At 41.3% G+C, this 24,139-nt stretch overlaps 1 protein-coding gene across 1 annotated transcript in view; it reads left to right on the top strand.

Annotated features, from left to right (window-relative positions):
- SPATA17 (spermatogenesis associated 17) overlaps window positions 1–24,139 on the top strand; it is an 892,647-nt gene that overhangs the window by 820,986 nt on the left and 47,522 nt on the right. The window contains exon 8 of the mRNA XM_073553344.1: window positions 4,680–4,828. Coding sequence (XP_073409445.1) covers window positions 4,680–4,828 — 149 coding nt within the window. The remainder of the gene's footprint in view (window positions 1–4,679; window positions 4,829–24,139) is intronic.

Here is a 24,139-nt window from a genome sequence, read left to right as displayed (position 1 = left end):
CCTTGTCCATTTTTTATTATGTGGCATTGTTCATAAAGAATCCTTGTTGAGAAAAGTTGATTCTAGGATCTAGTCCAGGGTTTACGGGCCTATTAACAGCAGCTTGGTTAGTTCAGGAGAGGGGGAGCGTGTTGAGACCGGAGAAAGGTAAAGCTGCTGTTTAGTCTGCTCTGCAAAGAGAGGTGTGGTACAGGCAAACAGAGAGAATTTTGTTTGGTGAACACGTTTAATACAAGTGTAAACTGCTGCTGGGAATACCGAGATTGGTGAAGCTGCTACATTTATGTTGTTTCATTCTACCTGAAGAAAAGGACTGTTTATGTTTTCCATTGATACTGAAGGAAGGATGTTTTTGTTTTGGAGCTGGAAAGTTTATGGTGGACAATAACTACATGCTGTTTTGATATAAAACCCTGTGCTACGTGTATCCAAGTGGCTACCCGAGAGCGTGAAACCCTGAAAATAGATATAGGGTAGTTCTGTATTTGCCTCCTTCTCAAAGCTCCTGTTTAGCTCAACCTGGCCCTATTTAAAAAAGTAATTGGCATGAATCAACCAATTAACCAAATTGACAATTAGGTTTAATTTCACTAGCCATGATTACTGCCAGACCTATTGAATCTAAATCTACCTGGCAATTTTAAACAAGTAGAAAATCTCATAAGGCCGTACATGTTGTCATTGTCTTGATAGTTTGAAATACCTGTGCCAAAGAGAGTTATTGAAAATCTACCAAATCTGAGAAAAATTACAAAACTATTGGTAAGGTTCTGGGACTGCAGCGAATTACAGTGACAGCCAGTAACCACAAATGGATAAAGCTTGGTACTTTGATGAACTTTCCCAAACGTGGTTGGTCTACCAAATTTTACCGAGAGCAAATCAACGACTAATATAGGAGAAAGAAAGAGCACATACATCTAAATATATACAATTTCTCAATAAGATAAACTTAGTGCAAAAATCTTATCCATTGAAGATTTGTAAGGTAAAAACCACTGATGACCAAAAAAGAACATAGATTCATCTTGAATTTGCAAAAAAAGAAAAAACCCATTAAGATTAACCCGAAGACTTTTTGGATAATATTCTGTGGACTGTTGAGTCATAAGTGCAACAAGACGTGTGCCCCTTTATATCTGGAGTAAAGCTAAAACTGCATTCTTTCATTAGTACATTATATCAATAATTAAATACGATTATGGTAGCGTGATGGTGTGGGGTTGCTTTGCTTCTCCAGGTCTGGATGGAACCATTGAATCTGCTATGGAAAATCCAGAAGGATTTGTCCACCCATCACATTGTTGCCCAAAGTTCGAATTCAGTTTGGTTCATGCTGAAGAACAATGATCACAATATTAGGGCTCACCTTCTGAGGTGGATTCACAAAGGCAGGCTTGGACTGGCCCATGGGAGAACAGGAGAATTCTCCGGTGGACCATCACCCTCTTAGATGAGCAGTACTTTGCAAAATATACTTGAATCACTGTGTACAGACAAAGGCGGCATCTTATTCATTTATAAGTCTACCCAGCACCATTGTTATATAACTTTGTGATTGATTATAATGTCACATTTACATGTAGCTGTAAAGTGAGGCCCTGAAATTGGTTACTGGTGGGCCCTTGGCACCCGTGTCCGACACTGCACAAAGCGGCAGGTCATGGTGAACACACGGACCAAGAGCGTTGTCATAGCAGGCTGGAAGGACCATGGAACAGCGGAGTCCCGGAAAACAGTGCACCAAAATACAATTAGGGCAGATGAGGAGAGCGGATGAAGAAAAAAATGGCAGGTTTTAAGCAGAGCTTAGATGTAGGTTGTAAAAATTACTTTAGTATGCAATTGTGATTGCATCGTGATGTGATCAGTCGCTGAATAAAAGTCTGTGATGCTATAGCAAACGATGGGTAAATTACGAGGTCTGAAAGCAGCAGATGTAAGTTCCTCACACAAGACTGTGACATAATGTTAATAGTTACTAAATATAGTTCGTAATGCTTACAGCAAATAATGGTTAACCCACAGAATCAGGATAAGCAAATTGTAGAATCCACAGCAGTTTGGAGCATAATGAGAACTCATTCTAATAACAGTTTATAATAACGATTATAGCAAACAATGGGTTAACCATAAACAGTTTGTATTGAAGATGCAGCCAAAGGAGATGGATGGTGGCTAGTCCAGGCCACATGACAAAGGAAAACTGCACTACACTGTCTGAATATTAAGACACCTCAGTGTGTCTAAGCGGACTGTAAAAGGCCTTAGATGATGATGTCATTGAGGTACACGAGGCAACTTGTAAAACCTGACATGGAGCACAGCAAAGGACGTCATCCATAGGAGCAGGGTGCCGAGCCCGGCCTAGAAACTGAGACAGATGTGTAACCAAAAATGGGTAAGGGGTGAATACTTTTTCACTGTACTGCATATAGGGTACATTCATTGATACCCTGTCCCATTTTCAATAAGCCAAACTTTGTTTAGATCAGTCCTGTGTGCCCTGAAGTGCATCCTTGGCATCTGTCATGTGGTTCTTCTGATCTCTAATTCATGTACCAGTTAGGCTAGATTCATATTTTCGGATGGACGAGCTGCAGAAGGCTGCTGACTTCCTCCGTGAAGCTCCCCCCACTGCCGCACTTCCTTCGGTCAGCTCCGCCTACGTCTGCATGCGACCTTTGTACCTACCTTTAACATTGTGTACGCAGGTCGTGTGGATGATTGCGGATGCCTCCGCGTGCATTGTTTTGACGATGCGGCCACTGCATCAAATTGCAACATGTTGCGTTCGACGCGGCTCGCTGCGTCGTCAAAACGCCACAAGCTGATGCATCCAAATACATCCGCACGACCTGCGTACCCAATGTTAAAGATAGGGAACGCAGGCCGCATGCAGACGTAGGCGGAGCTGACCGGAGGAGGTGCAGCAGTGGGCGGAGCTTCACTTAGGCAGTCCGCTGCCCTCCGCAGATCGGCCATCTGCAAATGTGAACCTAGCCTTAGAACAGAATATATCTGTGCCTGTATTTAGTGCACCGTGTTTAGAGACTACTTCTGTTAGTTACAATTCTATCAGAAAATTGCAATATGACTTTTTCATGCTTTTCTTGGTTTTGGTGCTTGCTAAGCTTTGGAATTTGGCTCATCGTAGGTATTACCTATTATTACTATACATCCACCCCCATCATTGACAGAACCACTTAAATATCAAATTACCGTACATTTTACGAGACTGAAAAAAAAAATTCTCCATTAAAGACCATGAAATATAACAACCTTCCTGTCCATCTGCTGGAAGTGCTGGATGATACTTATTTGCCATTTGTGTTATTTACGGTCTATAACTTTTATGGTAACTGGTTCCTATTATTGGTTTCTATTAATGTAAAACATAAGTGAGCAGAAATGAGGCGTGAATCGTCCCTCTTTTCTTTGTCTTTACTTTTAGTCCAGCTGTGCCTGGTTACCGAGAAGCAATCAGGATATGCAGAAGTCAAGACAAGCTTCCCGGCTTTGTTTGTGAAAATCCATAATAAATTCCAACAGATCTGTCCTAGATGGAGAACAATAATTGGCCCTGAAGCGTTTCCAGAATTTTAAGAGCATATATTGTTATATTTGGTCGTTTGGTCACAGTCGTATTGAGCCCCTGCCCCAGTTTGGCTTTAAATATGTTAAACATGTTCACCATGCCCAATTATCTGGCTGGGTCTGCCCTATGCCCAATGTTGATGCCAGCTAGAGACTCTGCCATTTTCACCATTAAAAATGCCATAACAGTACCAAAGCTAATGCGAACAGAACTTTACATTTACATTACATTTCCAAAGACAATATTTGATAAAATTTGAATAAATCAGGTCTACATGTTAAGGACCCTTCAATGATTGCCTCTCCTGCTCTGGAGGACTCACCAATGTGTAATACCCTATCTGTCCTGTGGAGGCTCTGCAGATAAATAAAACACTTGCCAGTAGGTTTCTTCTCACTTTATAGCTGATTATCTGTGATCAATGGATCTTTTTTTAACAAAAAAAGAATTGTTCAAAGTTTACAGATCCTTTAAGATATTAATTTTATTGTATTTTTTTTCTTTTTTTGCGTTAAAAAGTAATTGCAGTAATTCTAATATATAAATAGAGATACACTTAACCAACACTAATATAATTTCAACATTTGCATGTATAACATTATGGAAAAACCAATTCAACAAAATAGTAGTAAGGAAAACTGGGAAAAGGAAGAGGGCACAATAGTGTTTTAAATGTTAAAACAATATAGAAACCAACATGGATCTTCTCACCTGGTGGCATGTATCAGCTTCTGTAGGACTCGAGTCCAAAGGACTTAGAGAAAGAACATATCCGGGTGACGTGTCACTGGATGCGCTGCTGATAATTATTTATATCCAACAAATATTTTCCTTGAAAACTTTATTTTAGCAAGTTTACAAAGTCAACGCGTTTCGAGGTCAACGCAGGACCTCGTCATCAGGACAATCCACTAGGCATCAAGTGACACTTCACCCGGATATGTTAATACAACAAGATACACAGTTTCCCTATTTTGAGTTTTTCATCTACAGTTTTTCTAAGACATTTTGACCGGATGTTCTTGACATAAGCTGGGCTGTGCCATAAAAGCGATTCCATTTTAATCTTACTTTCTTACAGGGTCCATTCCGTGACCCAGAAGAAGTACTCAGACAGCGTTATAAGCCTTTGGAGCCAACCCTAAGGGTAGCAACATCATTCAGTTCTCTGGAAGAGGCCCGAGAAGAACTGAAGAGACAAGAATGGATGAAGGGTTTCCAGGAAGATAGGTAATTAAAGGATATTTCTATGTTCATTTTATACTAAATTATTCCACCCTCTCCATGCCACCAGATAACTAACCTTCTGTACACCTTCTTGGTAGTTTTAATTTCTTTCTTCAGGCTGAAACTCTGGTGTCAGGTTTTTGCATCAAGTAAGTATGTCCAGGTAACAATTACCAGGTGCTCAAGCTATATACAGATTTGACCTTACACTTTCTCTCGGGTCGACTTGGCCTGAGATGAACATAGAAATAGCACAGAAAGAGGACTTAAAAATCCTCCAATGAGCTATTTCAGTGTTAGGATTTAGTGTTAGGGACCCGTAAATGTGGAGACCTTTGGCGTAGGTTACGGGCTCACGTATTTTGGCCAAAATATCTGCTAATACTCGACATTTTTTATGTGTTTTTTGCACTTTTTATCCAGGGTGCAGTTGGGCCCATTTGGTCTTGTAAACTGTGGTGTCTGTTCACATGGCATGCATTTTGATAGCGCTGGGCAGCCCGCCTGAGCTAATAGAAGGGTGTCACTAATAGACTGTTAACCTGGGTGCTGTGCATTGCCATAGTGTGAGCAGTGCCGCATACAAGTTTTTTATTGTGCATTAACATACCAGGCAACCGCCCCCTCCATGTATTGGTAGGCTGTGAGCGGTTGTTTCATCGGTATTCTTGCACCTGTGTTGCCATCTTAATTATATGGGTCCACTGCTTCCTGATAGTGCATTTGTCTGGAGGCCTGGACAGGTAAAACTTTCTGCTTTTTTGCTGTTTTCTCCTGAGATGAACGTATACTTGAAAAAACATGAATGTGACGCTAGTCACTTTTCACAACCAAGCCGTGTGTCAGGATAGTCAAGGAGTCCAAGGTCAGAAGCCAGGAAGTCGTAAAGCATACTCAGGTAACGTTCTGAGGTCAGAATACCAGGAGGAAAGCGGATCAGAGCTAAAGGGTTAAACAGACAGATGGTCAGAACAAGATCCAAGGTCAGGCAACAAAAGATCAACATACAGAATGCAAGGGACAGAGAACACAAACCACATTTAGCTGAATATACATCTGGCAGAGGTCTGGGATAAACAGCCCAGTTATGTAGCCTGGCAATCACTGGTGATAATGAACACTTGGAGACAGCCAGCGCCTCCCAGTCTCAGATTGGACAGCCGAGCTGTCAGTCAACACACTGACAGCTCTCCGTGCCCATGTACCAGATTTTATGACTGAATTGTCAATCAAAGCACCGACAGCTTCAGCATGCCCCTGTACTAGATTGGATGGCTGAGCTTTCAGTAACTGTACCCAGACACACTGAGGGGTGGAACCGTGACAATGATTTTGCAATACTCTGTCAAGAGAGGTTTATGCTATTGGTGTCTTTAAATGTAGCCACCAAGTAGTTGTGATGTGATTTGCAGGATGCCAAGGGATTTGTTACCATGTGGCAGTAATGCAGAAGGTTTGAATCCTAGGAGACTGGGACTCCTGATGAAAGTCATGGGAATATAACAGTGGACTAAAACACACATAACAGGATGCAGACTGCGCTTGTGCAGCAGCACGCAGGTCACAGGCATTGTGCAGGCTCCAACCCATCATAGGAAGCTGAAAAAATATCTGGAAGATGAATACACTAAGAAGTTACTCATCGTACTCCTGGATTGCTGCTATGTTATTGCCTGACGCATACATATACCGTATATATTCCGTATATAATTATATATACAATTTATTTTTACTTTTTTTTTTTGGGGGGGGGGGAAGGCAGCAACAGTCAGCCATCACATCAGACATTATGGACACAGAGGTATAAAATAGGAAACCATAGTTTTCACTTTACTTTAACTAGATTTCACAGCAGTAATTCACACTCTTTTTACAATACAAGAATCACTTTGCATGAATTGCTGATTTAGCCCATATAAAACTGAAATAAATTATCTCTAGTCCGTGTTCACAAGTTCAGTGTTTGTATTTGGTCAGTATTATACATCAGTATCTGTAAGACAAAACCAGGAGTGGGTGATAAATACAGAAGTGGTGACGGGTTTCTATTATACTTTTCATCTGATTGTTCCTCTCCTGATTTTGGCTTACAGATACTGATGTATAATACTGAACATGTGACCGTGGCCTTTATATGACACTCAGTATATTAACAGGGGTTAGGTGATTGATTATTTAGATGTTAATATTTGCTATACATATCTAACATAATTACTGAAACTTGCAAAGGGGAAATTATCATTCCTATGCTCCAGAGCTGCACTCACTATTCTGCTGGTGCAGTCGCTGTGTACATACATTATATTACTGATCCTGAGTTACATCCTGTATTATACTCCAGAGCTGCACTCACTATTCTGCTGGTGCAGTTACTGTGTACATACATTACATTACTGATCCTGAGTTACATCCTGTATTATACTCCAGAGCTGCACTCACTATTCTGCTGGTGCAGTCACTGTGTACATACATTACATTACTCATCCTGAGTTACATCCTGTATTATACTCCAAAGCTGCACTCACTATTCTGCTGGTGCAGTCACTGTGTACATACATTACATTACTGATCCTGAGTTACATCCTGTATTATACTCCAGAGCTGCACTCACTATTCTGCTGGTGCAGTCAATGTGTACATACATTACATTATTGATCCTGAGTTACATCCTGTATTTTACTCCAGAGCTGCACTCACTATTCTGCTGGTGCAGTCACTGTGTACATACATTACATTACTCATCCTGAGTTACATCCTGTATTATACCCCAGAGCTGCATTCACTATTCTGCTGGTGCAGTCACTGTGTACATATATTACTTTACTGATCCTGAGTTACATCCTGTATTATACTCCAGAGCTGCACTCACTATTCTGCTGGTGCAGTCACTGTGTACATACATTACATTATTGATCCTGAGTTACATCCTGTATTATACTCCAGAGCTGCACTCACTATTCTGCTGGTGCAGTCACTGTGTACATACATTACATTACTGATCCTGAGTTACATCCTGTATTATACTCCAGAGCTGCACTCACTATTCTGCTGGTGCAGTCACTGTGTACATACATTACATTATTGATCCTGAGTTACATCCTGTATTATACTCCAGAGCTGCACTCACTATTCTGCTGGTGCAGTCAATGTGTACATACATTACATTACTAATCCTGAGTTACATCCTGTATTATACCCCAGAGCTGCACTCACTATTCTGCTGGTGCAGTCAATGTGTACATACATTACATTACTCATCCTGAGTTACATCCTGTATTATACTCCAGAGCTGCACTCACTATTCTGCTGGTGCAGTCACTGTGTACATACATTACATTACTAATCCTGAGTTACATCCTGTATTATACTCCAGAGCTGCACTCACTATTCTGCTGGTGCAGTCAATGTGTACATACATTACATTACTCATCCTGAGTTACATCCTGTATTATACCCCAGAGCTGCACTCACTATTCTGCTGGTGCAGTCACTGTGTACATATATTACATTACTGATCCTGAGTTACATCCGTTATTATACTCCAGAGCTGCACTCACTATTCTGCTGGTGCAGTCACTGTGTACATACATTACATTACTGATCCTGAGTTACATCCTGTATTATACCCCAGAGCTACACTCACTATTCTGCTGGTGCAGTCACTGTATACATACATTACATTACTGATCCTGAGTTACATCCTGTATTATACTCCAGAGCTGCACTCACTATTCTGCTGGTGCAGTCACTGTGTACATACATTACATTATTGATCCTGAGTTACATCCGTTATTATACTCCAGAGCTGCACTCACTATCCTGCTGGTGCAGTCACTGTGTACATACATTACATTACTGATCCTGAGTTACATCCTGTATTATACCCCAGAGCTACACTCACTATTCTGCTGGTGCAGTCACTGTATACATACATTACATTACTGATCCTGAGTTACATCCTGTATTATACTCCAGAGCTGCACTCACTATTCTGCTGGTGCAGTCACTGTGTACATACATTACATTACTGATCCTGAGTTACATCCTGTATTATACCCCAGAGCTACACTCACTATTCTGCTGGTGCAGTCACTGTATACATACATTACATTACTGATCCTGAGTTACATCCTGTATTATACTCCAGAGCTGCACTCACTATTCTGCTGGTGCAGTCACTGTGTACATACATTACATTACTGATCCTGAGTTACATCCTGTATTATACTCCAGAGCTGCACTCACTATTCTGCTGGTGCAGTCACTGTGTACATACATTACATTACTGATCCTGAGTTACATCCTGCTTTATATTTCATAGCGGAATTCTCAATTCTGCTGTCTTTACAGGAAAGCTGATGTTTTCTTGGTCACTCAATATCTGTTCACAGCTTGCTTTGGCTATTTACTTTCTGGTGAGTGCACATTGATCGGTAGTTGTAGTAGTAAAGTGAAGTGCCACCTAAGGGAACTCAGATATATCTACCCTATTATTGGACACTTTGGTCCCGTTTCATCAATGCTGAGGTTTTATGGGATGGAGAATAAATGGTGATTAGCTCACCTTCCAGGGAGGAGAGTTCAGTGTGGAAACCACTTGTACTCACATAGGAACCATAGTAGACCTTGTTTGGTCAGGGTGTGGTGCAAGGAGTGTAGGAACACCCTGACCATCATCCAGGTCGGAAATCGAAAAAGGGTCCATGAGGACTTGGGGCTCCGGCACCAATTGGAAAATGTTAAAACATAACTTTTACTGTATAATTAAAAACATTTACACTGAATGCCACAAAATACATTGAAGGGCACAAAGAATGTATAGCACAAAGTATAAATAATTTTTATTCTCTATGAAAATCACATTACATGAAAATTACACATAGATGCCTCAAAACATCAAAGGTCGCCTGCAGCTTGAACAAAAGTACTGCTGAATCCACTAAATTAACCATTTACTGGTTCATAAATAGCCAAAATACCCATTCAATTATAAGGCAATTGCTGCTGTATCACATGCTCAAATGACATCCATTTATATCTATGAAAAATGAGGATGAATGAACTCATGGAGATCAACATCCAACACTGCGGAGACACCATCACATGTTTCTCAACGCAGTGATTCTAGAGCAATGCCCCCATCCTTTATGGGAAATATGTAAAAATATACAAAACACAAGCCGCGGAGACACCATCACATGTTTCTCAACGCAAGCAATGACTAGCCAGGTCTTTCCCCAGGAAGGAACATCCACGGGAAGGGCAGTCTCCAATGAAGGGAACCACCTATGCCAAAACATGTTATCCATCCATAGACAGCTGTTTCTTTTTTTTTTTTTTTAAACCATTCAGGTTAGTTATAAACAACTCAATATAAGCTCATCAACTTAAACGTCGTTGTTTCAACTCTCATCATCATGGTTCATATTTATTTTAGTATAACAAACCAAGGGTATACACAAAAGACATCCTGAACATCAATAAACATCAGTAAAATTCACTGATATTTGATCAGGTGCTGCCATTTTTTAAATTTCCAGACACCCTCTGCATCAGAACCACCACCGCCTTCGCTGTCCAATTTATAAATCAAGTATAATCTAGAAAGGATCAGCCCGACACACTTATTCACAGATACATGCTTCTCTTTGAAAATTCCTAAATTCCTCACATCCCACAAACTCTGCATCACACAAGTCATAATTAACCATAGGATTCTATTTTTCACACGACCACATGCACCAATTCCAAACATCGCAACACGCCAGTCAATAAAACTCACACCCGCTAACTCCTTACACAATCCACCTACACACTTCCACACACTGCACGCGTAATCACAGTCCCACATAGTATGCCACACAGTTTCACATCCACCACATCCTTCCCTCGGACACACATCAGTTCTGGTCAGACCTCGTCTCTTCTGAACCTGTCGCACAGGCAAAATATTGTGCAAGGACATCCATACAATATCCCTTTGTCTATTAGACATCCCGTGCGTTTCCAAACTCTTCCATGCAACCGAAACTTCATTCCCTCTCAACCCCACAATATTACATTCCACATCATTCTTACGTATTATTTTCATCACATTCTTAGCCATTCTAAAATCATTCATCGGTACACTCAGTAAATCATGCTTCCTCACAAACTTCTCAATCACCTCATACCAGACCGGACACTGGAAAGCAACAGGCACTCTAGCATCCCTCTTTCTCCAACATAAGCCATATAACATCCAACCAGCAGAATAACTTGCCATATACGCTCCCTTATTTCCTTTATTCAGCAAAATAACAACAGTTTTGATATACTGAAGCCCCAGAAAAATCTCAATGTTTGGAAAGGCCATGCCACCATGGTGACACGCCTTGAAAACACTCTCTCTCTTAAGTTTCTCTATTTTACTGCTCCAGAAAAAAGTAAAAACTAACTTTTCCACTCTTTTTATTTTCCTACATGATGGTGGAAAAACTGTTGCAATAAAAAGCAAAATCGGAAGAATCACCGCTTTTATGACCAAAATCTTACCACTCAAGGTCAAGTCTCTCAGTCGCCAAAAATTTAACTTACGCAATCCACACTCCTCCCATCTCTCCTTACCTTCCAAGTTCTTATTAAATAATACTCCCAGCACTTTGATAGCACCCTCCTCACACTTTACCCCCTGCATTTTAACCCTGTCATCCCCAAAACATTTAAAACTACATTTATTCCAATTCACTCTAAAGCCAGATGCGCCACAGAGAAACTCCAGAAGCAACTTAACCCTACTCATAGACGCAACACTTTCACTCACAGCCACAACATCATCCATATATCCAAGAACTTTCACATGCTTCCCACCACTCCCAGGTACCAACAAACCTCGCATCATTTTATCACGTCTGACCAAGCACAACAGAGGTTCAATCACACATACAAAGAAGACAGGGGACATGGGACACCCCTGCCTCACACCAGACTTAATATTCACTTTCTCACTCAACCACCCATTAACAAGAAACTCACTTGACACACAATCATACAAAGACATTATCCCATTCACAAATTTTTGAGGAAATCCCATTCTATCCAGAACTTTAAACAAAAACACATGCGAGACCCTATCAAACGCTTTCTCAAAATCAATTGACAGAACCATACACTTCCGTTTCCTTCCCATGCAGTCTCCAATCAAATCCCTTAATAACAATAAGTTATCACTCATACTTCTTCCAGGCACAGCACACACTTGATCCTCATCCACAACACTACCAATCACCTCACGCATACGATTCGCCAACAATTTGCTATAGATTTTGTAATCTGCGTTCAGCAATGTTATAGGTCTCCAATTCTCTAAACACTTTCTCTCACCTTTCTTATGCACAAGCACAATCTCTTTCATTGATTCACACAACTTACCACTCTCCCACATATACTTACATATCTCAATCAAATCAGCACCCAGAAAATCCCACGCCTTCACATAGAATTCTACCGGCAATCCGCCTTTACCTGGTGTCTTATTCTTTTTAGCACTCTTCATCACGTTTTCTACTTCTTCCATAATTACGTCCTCATTCAAAATATCACATTCTCCACTATCCAACTTGTTCTCTAACCCATTCAGCACTTCTGAAACAAGACCAGAATCAATCCATTTTTTATCATATAACTTGCTATAGAACCTATTCACCTCCTTTATCACATTCTCACCTGACACACACAAACCGTTCCTATCCAGGATTTTATACATATCAGCCTTTCTCCCATTCATTTTCTTAAAAAAGAACCTCGTGCACTTTTCATCTTTCTCAAGATGTTCTATTTTGGTGCGATAGATGATTTCTTTCCCTTTTTCATCCATAACACTCTTTAATTCACTCTTTGTCTCAGCCAGCAGATCAGACACATCCATGCCACTTTCTCCACACTTCCTTAACCAGTCTAAGCGCCTGTTTAAATCATTAAATCTACTCCGATAAATAGCAGCTTTTTTATAGCCCCACTTTTTGAAGGATTTTTTGCAACACACCTTAACCCAGTCCCACCATTCCAGTACACACGCAAAATCCCTCTTACATACTCTCCACTCCTTATACTTTATTTTTAATTCATTCATCACATCCTCATCTTCTAACAATCTTACATTCAGCTTCCAAACCCCACCCCCATACACACGGTCATCAATCGCACTAAACACACCTCTCAAACACTCATGATCAGAAAAAGGTACAGCATTTTGTTCAAAATTCATACACAACATATTTTTGGAAAACAACATTTTATCTATCCTGGATGCAATACCACCCCTATCAGCATGGTACGTTGGCGGTGGTGGGATGCCAAATTTCAGAGCAGCAGCATCTAGAAGGGAAAAATCAGAAATAAGATTGGATAACTTTTTACCAGTTATGTCACAATTCCCTTCTGTGGTGCAATTAAAGTCTCCAACTAAAACTGTAGGCATTTTGCCCGGAAGAAACAAACTTAATTTTTCCAAAAGAGCCAGACGCACCTTTTTCCTGTCGTGTCCTGATGGACAGTACACATTAATAATTCTAGCCCGCCACCCCCTATATCTAACATGTACAATTATACATCTACCCACCTCTACCACCGTGTAGCTATCTAAACTAATCTCCCTGTTACCCATTAATATCCCTACACCATCATTCCTATTAACACATGAGCCAGACCATACATGCTGTCCGTAAGGCCAGTCCTTATCGCTTGGAGCGTCCATAATCCCACATTCCTGAAGACAAAAGATGTGAGCATTCATCTGTTTAATATAATCTAGAACGATTGCCCTCCTGAATTTGGATCTAATTTGCCTGACATTCAGGGACGCAATGCCCCAACCAGCTTGGGGAGCCATAACATGACTGTGTTATTTACATGACGACAAACACGCCACTTCCTCTTCAGCCGTTTTCGTCTTCCATCTGGAACTGCAACTCCTTGAATCTGTTTATGTCTGCGGGAATGCCTAAAAAAGCATTGGTGTCAGGAGAGAAGACATTCTGAGGGTAACTACGTTCACTCACCGGACTTAAACCAACTTCACCAGGGTCTGCCCAATCCGTTCTGGGCTTCTTACAGGAATTTCCAGGCTCCTCATCCTCAGAGGACCTCGCAAGAGTGAAGTCACCTTGATCTCCACAACTGGCCAACTCCTCCTCAGTAGCAAACCAAGATACACTGGGGGTATTGCCAAGAGTACTCTCCAACTCCCCCTCCCCACAGACATCAGACTGAAGAGGGAGCTCACATTCAACATCAGTAGCTTCCAAAACTGCCCACCTCTGGGCTGGGAGACTCCGTTTGGGGCAGGGCCTCCTCATGTGCCTCCATTATTTCAGGTTCCTCAATAAGTTCCGAGTCTGAAACTTGTGGAATGTCAACAACAGCAGCAGGGGGTGCAGCTGCCCCACCTGAGACCTCAGCTTAAGACCTAGGACTGATCCTGGCCTTACAGTCCCAATACTTATGGCCCTCCTCACCACAAGCATTACACATAACAGGATTTATGCAGTCTTTTGCCATATGGCCAGAAGCATTGCAATTCCTGCAAGTTGGCATCTCCTTGCAACTATCCTGGGTATGCCCGAAATTTTTACACCTCCTGCAATACATCGGGGCATCTGGAAAGAACAAAAAAACAGTATTTTTCCCAATTGAAAAATTAAGAGGGGGGTAATGGATGCCTCCCGGGCCTTGGGGATCCATCCCAAATCTCACAAAAAATTTGTACTTCTCAGTCCAGAGCCCTTCTCCATTCAGGACCCTGTGGGAGTACTGACACTAATGCAATGTATTTTCAAAAATAAAGCAATGTCCTCCAGGGAAACAAAAGGGTTGTGCATGAATACTACAAGTGGGATATCTCCCTTAGAGTACAGCACAGTAAAGGTAAGACCTTCCAGCAAAGGATTTGCCACTCCATTTTTCAGGGCAGTAAACAAATTCTGGCAAGAAGATAGCACCAGTACATACCTGCCTTCTCTCCTAAACTCCTGCAGGCATATTATATCGGACTTCCGAATCTTCAGGATGTCATAAAACACCATGTTGACCAAATATCCCAGGGAAAAATGCAACTTCTTATCTTCAGCGATGTCAATCCTGAATCCATTTTTTGACCCGGCTATCACCGGTCCCAGAGAATTGAAGTCGGACTCCCATCGTCCACAGCTCCAAGGATTTCCTCCCCGAAACCTCCTGGCTATCTCCCAAAAGCAGCGACCGGCTTAAGCCACCGAAGTGGCGATGCCGGAAGGCCAAGAGACAACACTCAAGGTATTCAGGAAACTCCGCACCTCATCAGTGTGGAGTAGGAAACTGGCTAGTAGGAGCAATGCCTAGTAGAAGACTGTGAAAAATGAGGATGAATGAACTCATGGAGATCAACATCCAACACTGCGGAGACACCATCACATGTTTCTCAACGCAGTGATTCTAGAGCAAAGCACCATCCCTTATGGGAAATATGTAAAAATGTGCAAAACACAAGCCGTGGAGACACCATCACATGTTTCTCAACGCAAGCAATGACTAGTAAGGTCTTTCCCCGGGAAGGAACAACCACAGGAAGGGCAGTCTCCAATGAAGGAAACCACCTATGCCAGAACATGGTATCCATCCACAGACAGCTGTTTTGGGGTATTGCCCCTCATCAGTGTGGAGTAGGAAACTGGCTAGTAGGAGCAATGCCTAGTAGAAGACTGTGAAAAATGAGGATGAATGAACTCATGGAGATCAACATCCAACACTGCGGAGACACCATCACATGTTTCTCAACGCAGACCTGGCTAGTCATTGCTTGCATTGAGAAACATGTGATGGTGTCTCCGCGGCTTGTGTTTTGCATATTTTTACATATTTCCCATAAGGGATGGGGGCTTTGCTCTAGAATCACTGTGTTGGGAAACATGTGATGGTGTCTCCGCAGCTTGTGTTTTGCATATTTTTACATATTTCCCATAAGGGATGGGGGCTTTGCTCTAGAATCACTGCGTTTGTCCAAGCTGTCACCGCGACCCACCCCGACGCGCGTTTCGCCTGTTCTTCTTCCGGGAGTGGGTCGCGGTGACAGCTTGGACATACATTCAGGTATTGCTGACCTATACATTTGGTAGCGCCTTTTATGGTCTACCACCCACTATATGGAAAGGATGTTGATTACAGTGTAGCTAGGAATCCGGGCATTATGTCTAGATATAAATGGATGTTTTTTGAGCATGTGATACCATATGGATTTTAGCAGCAATTGCCTTATAATTGAATGGGTATTTTGGCTATTTATGCACCAGTAAATGGTTAATTTAGTGGATTCAGCAGTGATTTTGTTCAAGCTGCAGGCGACCTTTGATGTTTTGAGGCATCTATGTGTAATTTTCATGTAATGTGATTTTCATAGAGAATAAAAATTATTTATACTTTGTGCTATACATTCCTCGTGCCCTTCTATGTATTTTGTGGCATTCAGTGTAAATTAATTATTGCGGAGTGTGACCCATGGTTTGTGTTGTGTTTTGAGGACTAATATGTATGCATAATTAAAAACATGTTGAGAAAAAGGGCAAAAGATTAAGGATCCATAAGTTTACGTGTTTCGGGTTAGCAACGCTTATTCATGCAAAGCTGTAAATAAGGTTTGCTAATCCGAATCGCGTACGCTTACGGATCCTTAATCTTTTTTAGCTTTTTTCCTTTTTCTCACCATGTTTTTAATTGCGCAGTAAAAGTTGTGTGTTAACATTTTCTTACTGGTGCTGGAGCCCCAAGTCCCCTTCTGCCATTTCTGGGGTTTTTATGCTAGTCTTAACAAAGTGAGCGATGTAGTAAGACACGCTAAATTTATTAAAAGGCGTGTGCCAGTGTAAGATATGTACCTCAGTCTGGGAGCAATTTATGCCACTTTTGTGATGACAATTATTATGGCTACGTTCTTTAAAAAAGTTTTTTACTTCTTGCCGGGACTTGCAGAAAAACGGCAAAAGGCACAAATGAATTACACAAAAAATTTGAGTTAATAGAAGCAGTTTTACCCCAGAAAAGTGGAGTAAACTACATGATGAATTAGAGCCTTTATGTCCATCTATATATATAATTGCCTTAAATTGTCCATCATCCACTTCTGTCTGGATGTCCCCGAATCCTACAATCCACCACGCCGCACCGGAATTACGCCGACCGTCATTTTGGAACACCCAAGTGATGCCGCTCGGATCCAGGACGCAGCTGCGATCCCGAACGCAGCTGCGATGTTGACCGCCGCTCGGATCCAAGCCGCCGCTGCGATCCCGAACGCCGCTGTGATCCCGACTGCCACTGGGATCCCACCCGCTGCTTGGATCCCAGCCGCCGCTCGGATCCCAGCTGCCGCTTGGATCCAGGCCGCCGCTGCGATCACGAGCCTGTGAAAGGGGTGTAACGAGGGGGTATAACGAGAGGGGTGTAATGAAGGGGGTATAATGAGAGGGTGTAATGAGGGGGTCTAATGAGAGGGTGTAATGAGGGGGGAGTAATGAGAGGGATGCCGCCGCTGGACCCCCGCCAGGACCCACCGCCTGACTACACGCACCAGATCCCGCCGCTGCCTGCCCACCCACCTCCGTGCAGTCACAGCCGGCAGGAAAGACCATGGCTTGAGGCCCGTGCTTTAGATTGGGTGCAGCCACCCTCTGGTGGCGCGGCACACCATCTCCAGCACAGGTCGCAAAACACCGTCTTTCCTGCCGGTTGTGACTGCACGGAAGTGGGTCGGCCGCCACCCCCAGCGCCACAAAGCTGCCCCCATCGTGATGTTACTGCCCTCCCGATGCGATAGCATCGGGCACACATCTAGTAATATGTATAATCCGACAAATGTAACACATGTGCAGCTCCCAGACTTTTGGAAGGAATTCATCTCCATCTGTGCTGAGCACAAGTCACCAGGCTATTGTCTTGACATATAGTCAGTCTATACATCGATGGAACCTAATATATGGACTATGTCCAATTTGACGAGACTGCTTATTCTGGGTATGCAGTCTCGCGCTGCGCCTGCTACCACTTTTAGCGAGCCAATGGCCTGCCAATTTTGTTTAGATTTGTGGCTTCCCGGTTTCCGTTCACTTTTGGGAACCTAATCCCTCATTGTCACCATCTTGAATGTTTATTTCGCACCTGAAGACGGTTCTCTTTAATGTTTGAGTTTTGAGTCTGTGTAATTACCCACATTGTACGGAACATTTCATAATCAAAAGAAACTTCTTTTTAAGTTCTACTAGTAAATTAGCTCACCCCTATTAATACAGAATACTCCACTGCAAGCAGTAAAATGAGAGATAGTCAATGAGCAAATCATATTTTACAAATGAGCGCCCTGGGGCACGGTTAAAGATGATTACCCGCGTTTGATCCAGAATTCCTCTGTCTTTTACAGTTAATTTCCACTGGATATTTACAAAGCTGCGCCTTCATTTTATTTTTTTTTCAGCTTAATTTTTCTAATGATGCTATGTTTTTTTAATAACACTGGGGATGAAGATATTAAGACTTTGTATAATTAACAAGTTCTAACTCCTTCCGAGGTTCTTGACTTTCTCTTTTATTTATAAAACGAGGTCATTATAGTTTCATCTATTAAAGCCCAGAATGATCATATTTCACTCTTCTACATATTTAAGGATTGTGCTTCCGGTTAAATTGTGAAAAATTCAACATTTGGGTCCCAAGAAGACAAAGCACCAGGGTATTTGTAACATTTTATCTCTCTCTATCGTAACCCATTCTCATCCAGTGCCATAAATGCTTGAAGCCGGTACTTTTTACCTTTTCCGTAAGCATAACACTTGTTCCCCAAAGCAGATCCCTGCTTTGATGTAACTGGACACAATCTCTAAATCAGTGTCCAGTCCTCGAGAGCCAACAAAAGATCATGTTTGAGGATTTCCTTAGCTTGCCAGAAGTTTCTGGCCCTACGCACTGCTCTGACTCTTTTGTTGGATACAGGTATCCTCCTTTGCAATTCTTTAGGTTCACACTTGTATTTGTTTGTCAACCAAGGATCAGTGGACTCCGAGTATTCATGGAGCTTCAGAGCTTCTCTACACTCCTCCGTAAGGAAATAATGAAATCATGATCTGTTGGCGGCTCTTCAGAAGTGGACTGCTCTAAGTAGTCCCAGCTGACAAAATGTAAACTTTGAGATCCGAGGCAAAGGTGAGAATTGAAAGACATACGTCTAACAAGCTAAATAAGGTCTGGGCTGGAAGAGTTCTGTGGATATGGTGGTTAAACAGAAAGGTACAGCAGGCAATAATCAAGGTGAAGGTACTAGTCAGTTGAGAAAATGGTAGACTTCACTGAAAAACACCTTGGTATGGACAGGACCTATAGAATCTTATTTCTCAAGCAAGAAAAGTTGAGGACCTCCATGAATATCTTGAGTCCATTGAACTTTTGTCAATGAAAAAAGGACAAAGATAAACCTAGAGACATCCAGAGGATGATGCTTGTGGACACTTGACGGGACAGCCATAGCAGAGAGTGGAGGTAAAAACTTTTGGCAAGCTAGAGCCCTTTGGCAGTGACTACAATAGTGAGACAAAAACAAGAGGATGGTTGTTGTAATTGATATCAGCCATTTTATTACAACAGAGCCCAGATCTCAATCCTATTGAAAATTTATGGGAAAAGCTGAAAAGGCCTGTGCAAGCAAGGCGACCTACAAACCTGGATCAGTTACACCAGTTTTGTCTGGGCCCAAATTCCGACCAACTATTGTGAGAAGCTTTTGGAAGGAGATCCCAAATGTTCAACCCAAGTCATTGAGTTTAAGGGCAATGGTGCCAAATACTAATGAAATGTATGGAAACTATTGACTTTGCAGTAAGTAATAAAAATTCCTTAAAACATTCTCTCTCATTATTCTGGCACTTGGTAAACATTATTAATTGTGGTAATCCTACCTGACGTAAAACGGGAAAGGTTTATTCCGAATTCATGTCAGATATTGAGAAAAACATGCAGATGTGTCTTTATACAGAATATAGTGGAGACTTCTGGTTTCAACTGTATCTCCAACTTTAGGCGTTAACCTTTGTGATACGATGCCGTTATGGTACCATAAATAACTTTGGCTCTTTCGGCCCTTAATCATCGGCCCTAACAATGGTGATTGTCTTGACTGATAGATTTAGGGGCCAGTCATGGGTCTTACCAAGGCCTATTTGAATGCATATTAGGACTTACCTAGGGTAAGTCATGTCCCCGGCCTAATTGCAGGTACTATTTTATTGATGTGCCAATGCAGTATAATGAAAAAATCAAAGTAAAAAGTAAGTCACCTTGTGAAAAATAAAAATAATGTGACTTTTTTTTAATAAAAGCTCTTTCTATTACTGTAAATACAAGTAATAAAACATAAAAATATACATATTAGGTAACCTCTTAGCACAACCCACAAAATAATTCAAACATAGGGTAATTATTAATTACAAAACAGAAAAAAAAACAGAAAACAATGGGAATAAGTTATTTTTGGGCAATATGGTAACACAAAAATTAGTAGAAACTAAAGGGAACTTATAAGAAGCTAACACCACTAAGCAATAGCATTACCTGATAGTTATTTTCCTGCTGCTTGTCCTTAGTATAGCTAGACTAATTTATAGATCAAGAAATTATACCAAAAAAATACACTCCGAAGCACTAAAAACAATTGCTCAGCAAAACTTTGAAAAAGTTAAGGCTGCCAGAATGTTGTAAACAAAAATAGAAAAAAAAATGCTGCATCCTAAAGGCCAAAATTAGCTGTGTCCTTAAGGGGTGATAGGAAATTTAATGTCAGAAATATTTTTTTAAATCAACTTTTTTTTTATGTCAGTCTTTTTTAACTCCTACTCCACATGCTCACAACCGTTTGCAGTCATTTTATCATCATGCCTGAGAGTCTGCTGTCTAAGGCTACTTTCACACTTGCGTTAGGAGGCGCAGCGCACAGCCGCCATTCAGCTCCACCCCCTGCCGCACCCCCTCCGGTCAGCTCCTCCTATGGGCGCATGACGCTGCATGCGACCTGCGTACCCTATCTTTAGCATTGGGTGCGCAGGCCGTGCACTGGTATGCTTTTGCCGGCATGTGCCCCTTTGACGGTGCGCCGAGCGCACCAAAATGCAACATGGTGCGTTTGGTGCACGTCAGCGCACCGTCAAAAGGGCGCATGCGCTGGCAAAAGCATACCAGCGCACAGCCTGCGTACCCAATGCTAACGATAAGGTACGCAGGTCGCATGCAGCGTCATGCACCCATAGGAGGAGCTGACCGGAGGGAGCGCAGCAGGGGGCGGAGCTGCACGGCGGTCATGCACTGTGCCTCCTAACCCAAGTGTGAAAGTAGCCTAAGTGAGGAGACTTATACACCATGCATGCTCCTCTGCAAAATTAAATATGTAAATTGCCTCTTCAGCATGGAAGAGGACAAGAACTCTAGCGCCACCTATTGGAAGTAGCAATCCTAAACGTCAATATCGACCCTTTAATGAGATTTGCCACGTGACTTGGGAATCATAAAAGCTAAAACAGAATCTCAGTTTGCACACATGGTGCTTCGGGGTGCTATCCCTTGTCAGTGCAAAGTATGAGATCTCATTTGGCTAGGTGAGAAGCTTAAGACTGGGATCTAAGGGGTAACTTGGCACACCCCATAATCTTTTAAATGAAACATTTACCGTATTTTTTGGACTATAAAACAAACTTTTTTTCCTACAAATTTAGGTAGAAAATTGGAGTGCGCCTTATAGTCCGACTGTAGCTAACCGGGGGGGGGGGGCAGCAGCAGGAATCAGTCGATACTACGGGCGGTGCTGTGGATCCTGTGCTGGAAGGAGGGAGTGTTTGGAGGTGCAACGCTGTGTGTTGACGCTGCGAGTCCCAGGTTGGTAGGAGGGGGTGTTTGGCGGAACGGGGGCTTGGAGTCCCCTCACTTCCATGGTTTCAATGCAGTGGACTCTGGGAAAGTGGCCACCGGAGGCGGCGCATGCGCATATTGAGATCTAGACACGAAGATCTCGGCTCCCGAGATCAAAATCTGCGCATGCTGAATTCGGACTGTAAGATCGACCCCCACATTTTTTTCCCCTATTTTCCTCCTGTAAATCTGGGATGCGTCTTGTGGTCTGGTGCGTCTTATAGTCTGAAAAATACGGTAGATACAGATAAAAAGTCATCACAAAAAATAAGAAAGAACAAATCATATGTAATAAGTATATAATTACGCATAATAACACTTCTCTCAAAAAATGTAATTTCAGTTTTTCAAGAAATCTGTAAGGATACGTTTCAATGCTTTTTGTAAATTTGTCTAAATTTTACCAATAAGCCTAGATTTTTTTTTCATTAGCGCCTTATTCTTTTTAATTTCCACCTTTTTTTAAAGCAGATTTTATGTATTTACCAGTTTTTTTATGTTCAACATTGTGGGGAAGGGTTTTGTATTTTCAGATATTTTTAGCCGATTTATCAATTTAGTAACTTTTTAAAAAGTCACAATTTTTTCATGCAAATGTATTCAAGCCCCTGCCCAGAGTATTTTTTTGTACATTTCCAGATTTTAGCGGAACGTGCAGCTAAATTGAAAAAAAATAAGTTGAGGACAAAAATAAACATTTTTTATGTTACGCAAAACTCATGAACCGTGTGCACCATTTTGAAGAATTCTGAGCTAAATTGTCAACGAATACCAGAAGACAAAAAAAAGTAATAAACCCCTACCACAAAAATATGAATTGGGCCCTTCATTACCAAATTACCGAGTTGTAAAATGTCTCAAAACTTCCCAAGTAGTAAAAATGTCTCAGAACTTTTCCGAGCCGATCCATCAAGAATGGCTTAGCTCACCAGGGATTGGAGTAGCTTTTCTGGCGAACAAAGCTCTGGAACTTTTGATAAATTAGACGAGCGAGTACGGTCATGCACCGTGCCGCCCTGACTCATCCCCAGCTTCGACCATTTTGATTCAAATTGGCATGAAATTTTTGCGTTTTTTTTCCTAACGCTTTTCAAAGCTTTTCCGCCACTTTTCTAAGCTCGATAAATCAGTTTCCAAGAGTTTAGTCATTTTTAAAATTTGAAAAAAAAAAAAGGAAGCAATGGAAGAGTTAAAGTAGCAGTATGGTGCACAAAAGTGGTGAGAAATAAAATATGGATAGCATTGACTTGTAAAATGAAATGAAGAGTTTTCATGTAATTATATGTTATACAATTATGACTACATCACCATATTTCTCTCCTTGTAAAAGAATGCAACAAACTTCAATAGTTGCTTTTTTTTTATTGACAAATTGAATCCACTGCACCATGAATGCCTATATCTCCGTAACGCAGCGCCATAAAGACGTTTTCCAGTAGACTGGACGCCTTTGATTTCCTTTTTGTGTCTGTTAATAATCAGATATGACACAAGTACACATTGTATTCCCATCGCCACACAGCGCATTTTCTCGTATGTTTTAAGGCAGATTTCTCCAGCGCATGCCATGGCTTTTCAGCCATAGGATCCCAAGAGATAGCAAATTTTCTTTCATGTCGGAGCATAAGAAAAATGTACTATTAAAATGCAATTCAGAAGTGATAAAAATTGTAAGTGCGGCAGCCGGCTCACAGCACCTCTTCTGTATACTCAGGGACATTGGGGCCACATTAATTTTTTTCACTGATGTCCATCCCATGTGCAAATTAGCCTGGCAAGTAGTATAATCTGTCTTGTATGAGTGCTGCAGATCCCGGGAGGATATACATGCTTCTGCACTGTTGTATAATTTAAAGCTAAATTAACTAGATTTAATTGCAGGATTTGTTAGCCTTTTATCAAACGTTCCTTAAAACAATGCCTTCAGTTTGAAATTGTCTTTTTTTTTATATATAACTTTCTATTATTTTTTTTTTTAAAAATAAATGAAAACAATAGAATAAATTTATCTGGGATCGTTTTTCCAACAGCAACAAATAATTTGCTGTTAACCTTTATTAAAATCCTTTTGACTCCACATTACGATGCGGGGGCCTAAAAATTATCCATTTAACTTGTTTATTTTTGTATACTTTTTATTTTACATTCATTACTTAAGAGGGACATATCACTTGACATAAATATTTTTTATTTTCCCCCTGGTGTAAATGTCTCTGTTCTCCTGAATCTGGCGTTGTTTTTCTTTATTTTTTTTTTTTTTTCCTGCGCCTCTCCGCTAGGTGGAGACCAGGTTTATAGCCATGTCCACCTGTGTCATATTGTATCTCATAGCATAAAATATTGCCTGCAGTGAAATTAAAGATT

Source organism: Dendrobates tinctorius, unplaced genomic scaffold (assembly GCF_039654945.1).
Source record: "Dendrobates tinctorius isolate UK_male_01 unplaced genomic scaffold, ASM3965494v1 ptg000201l, whole genome shotgun sequence".
In the NCBI taxonomy this organism is placed as follows: domain Eukaryota; kingdom Metazoa; phylum Chordata; class Amphibia; order Anura; family Dendrobatidae; genus Dendrobates; species Dendrobates tinctorius.
Note: the sequence above shows the minus strand (reverse complement) of the source record. Positions and strands in the feature narration are given on the sequence as shown.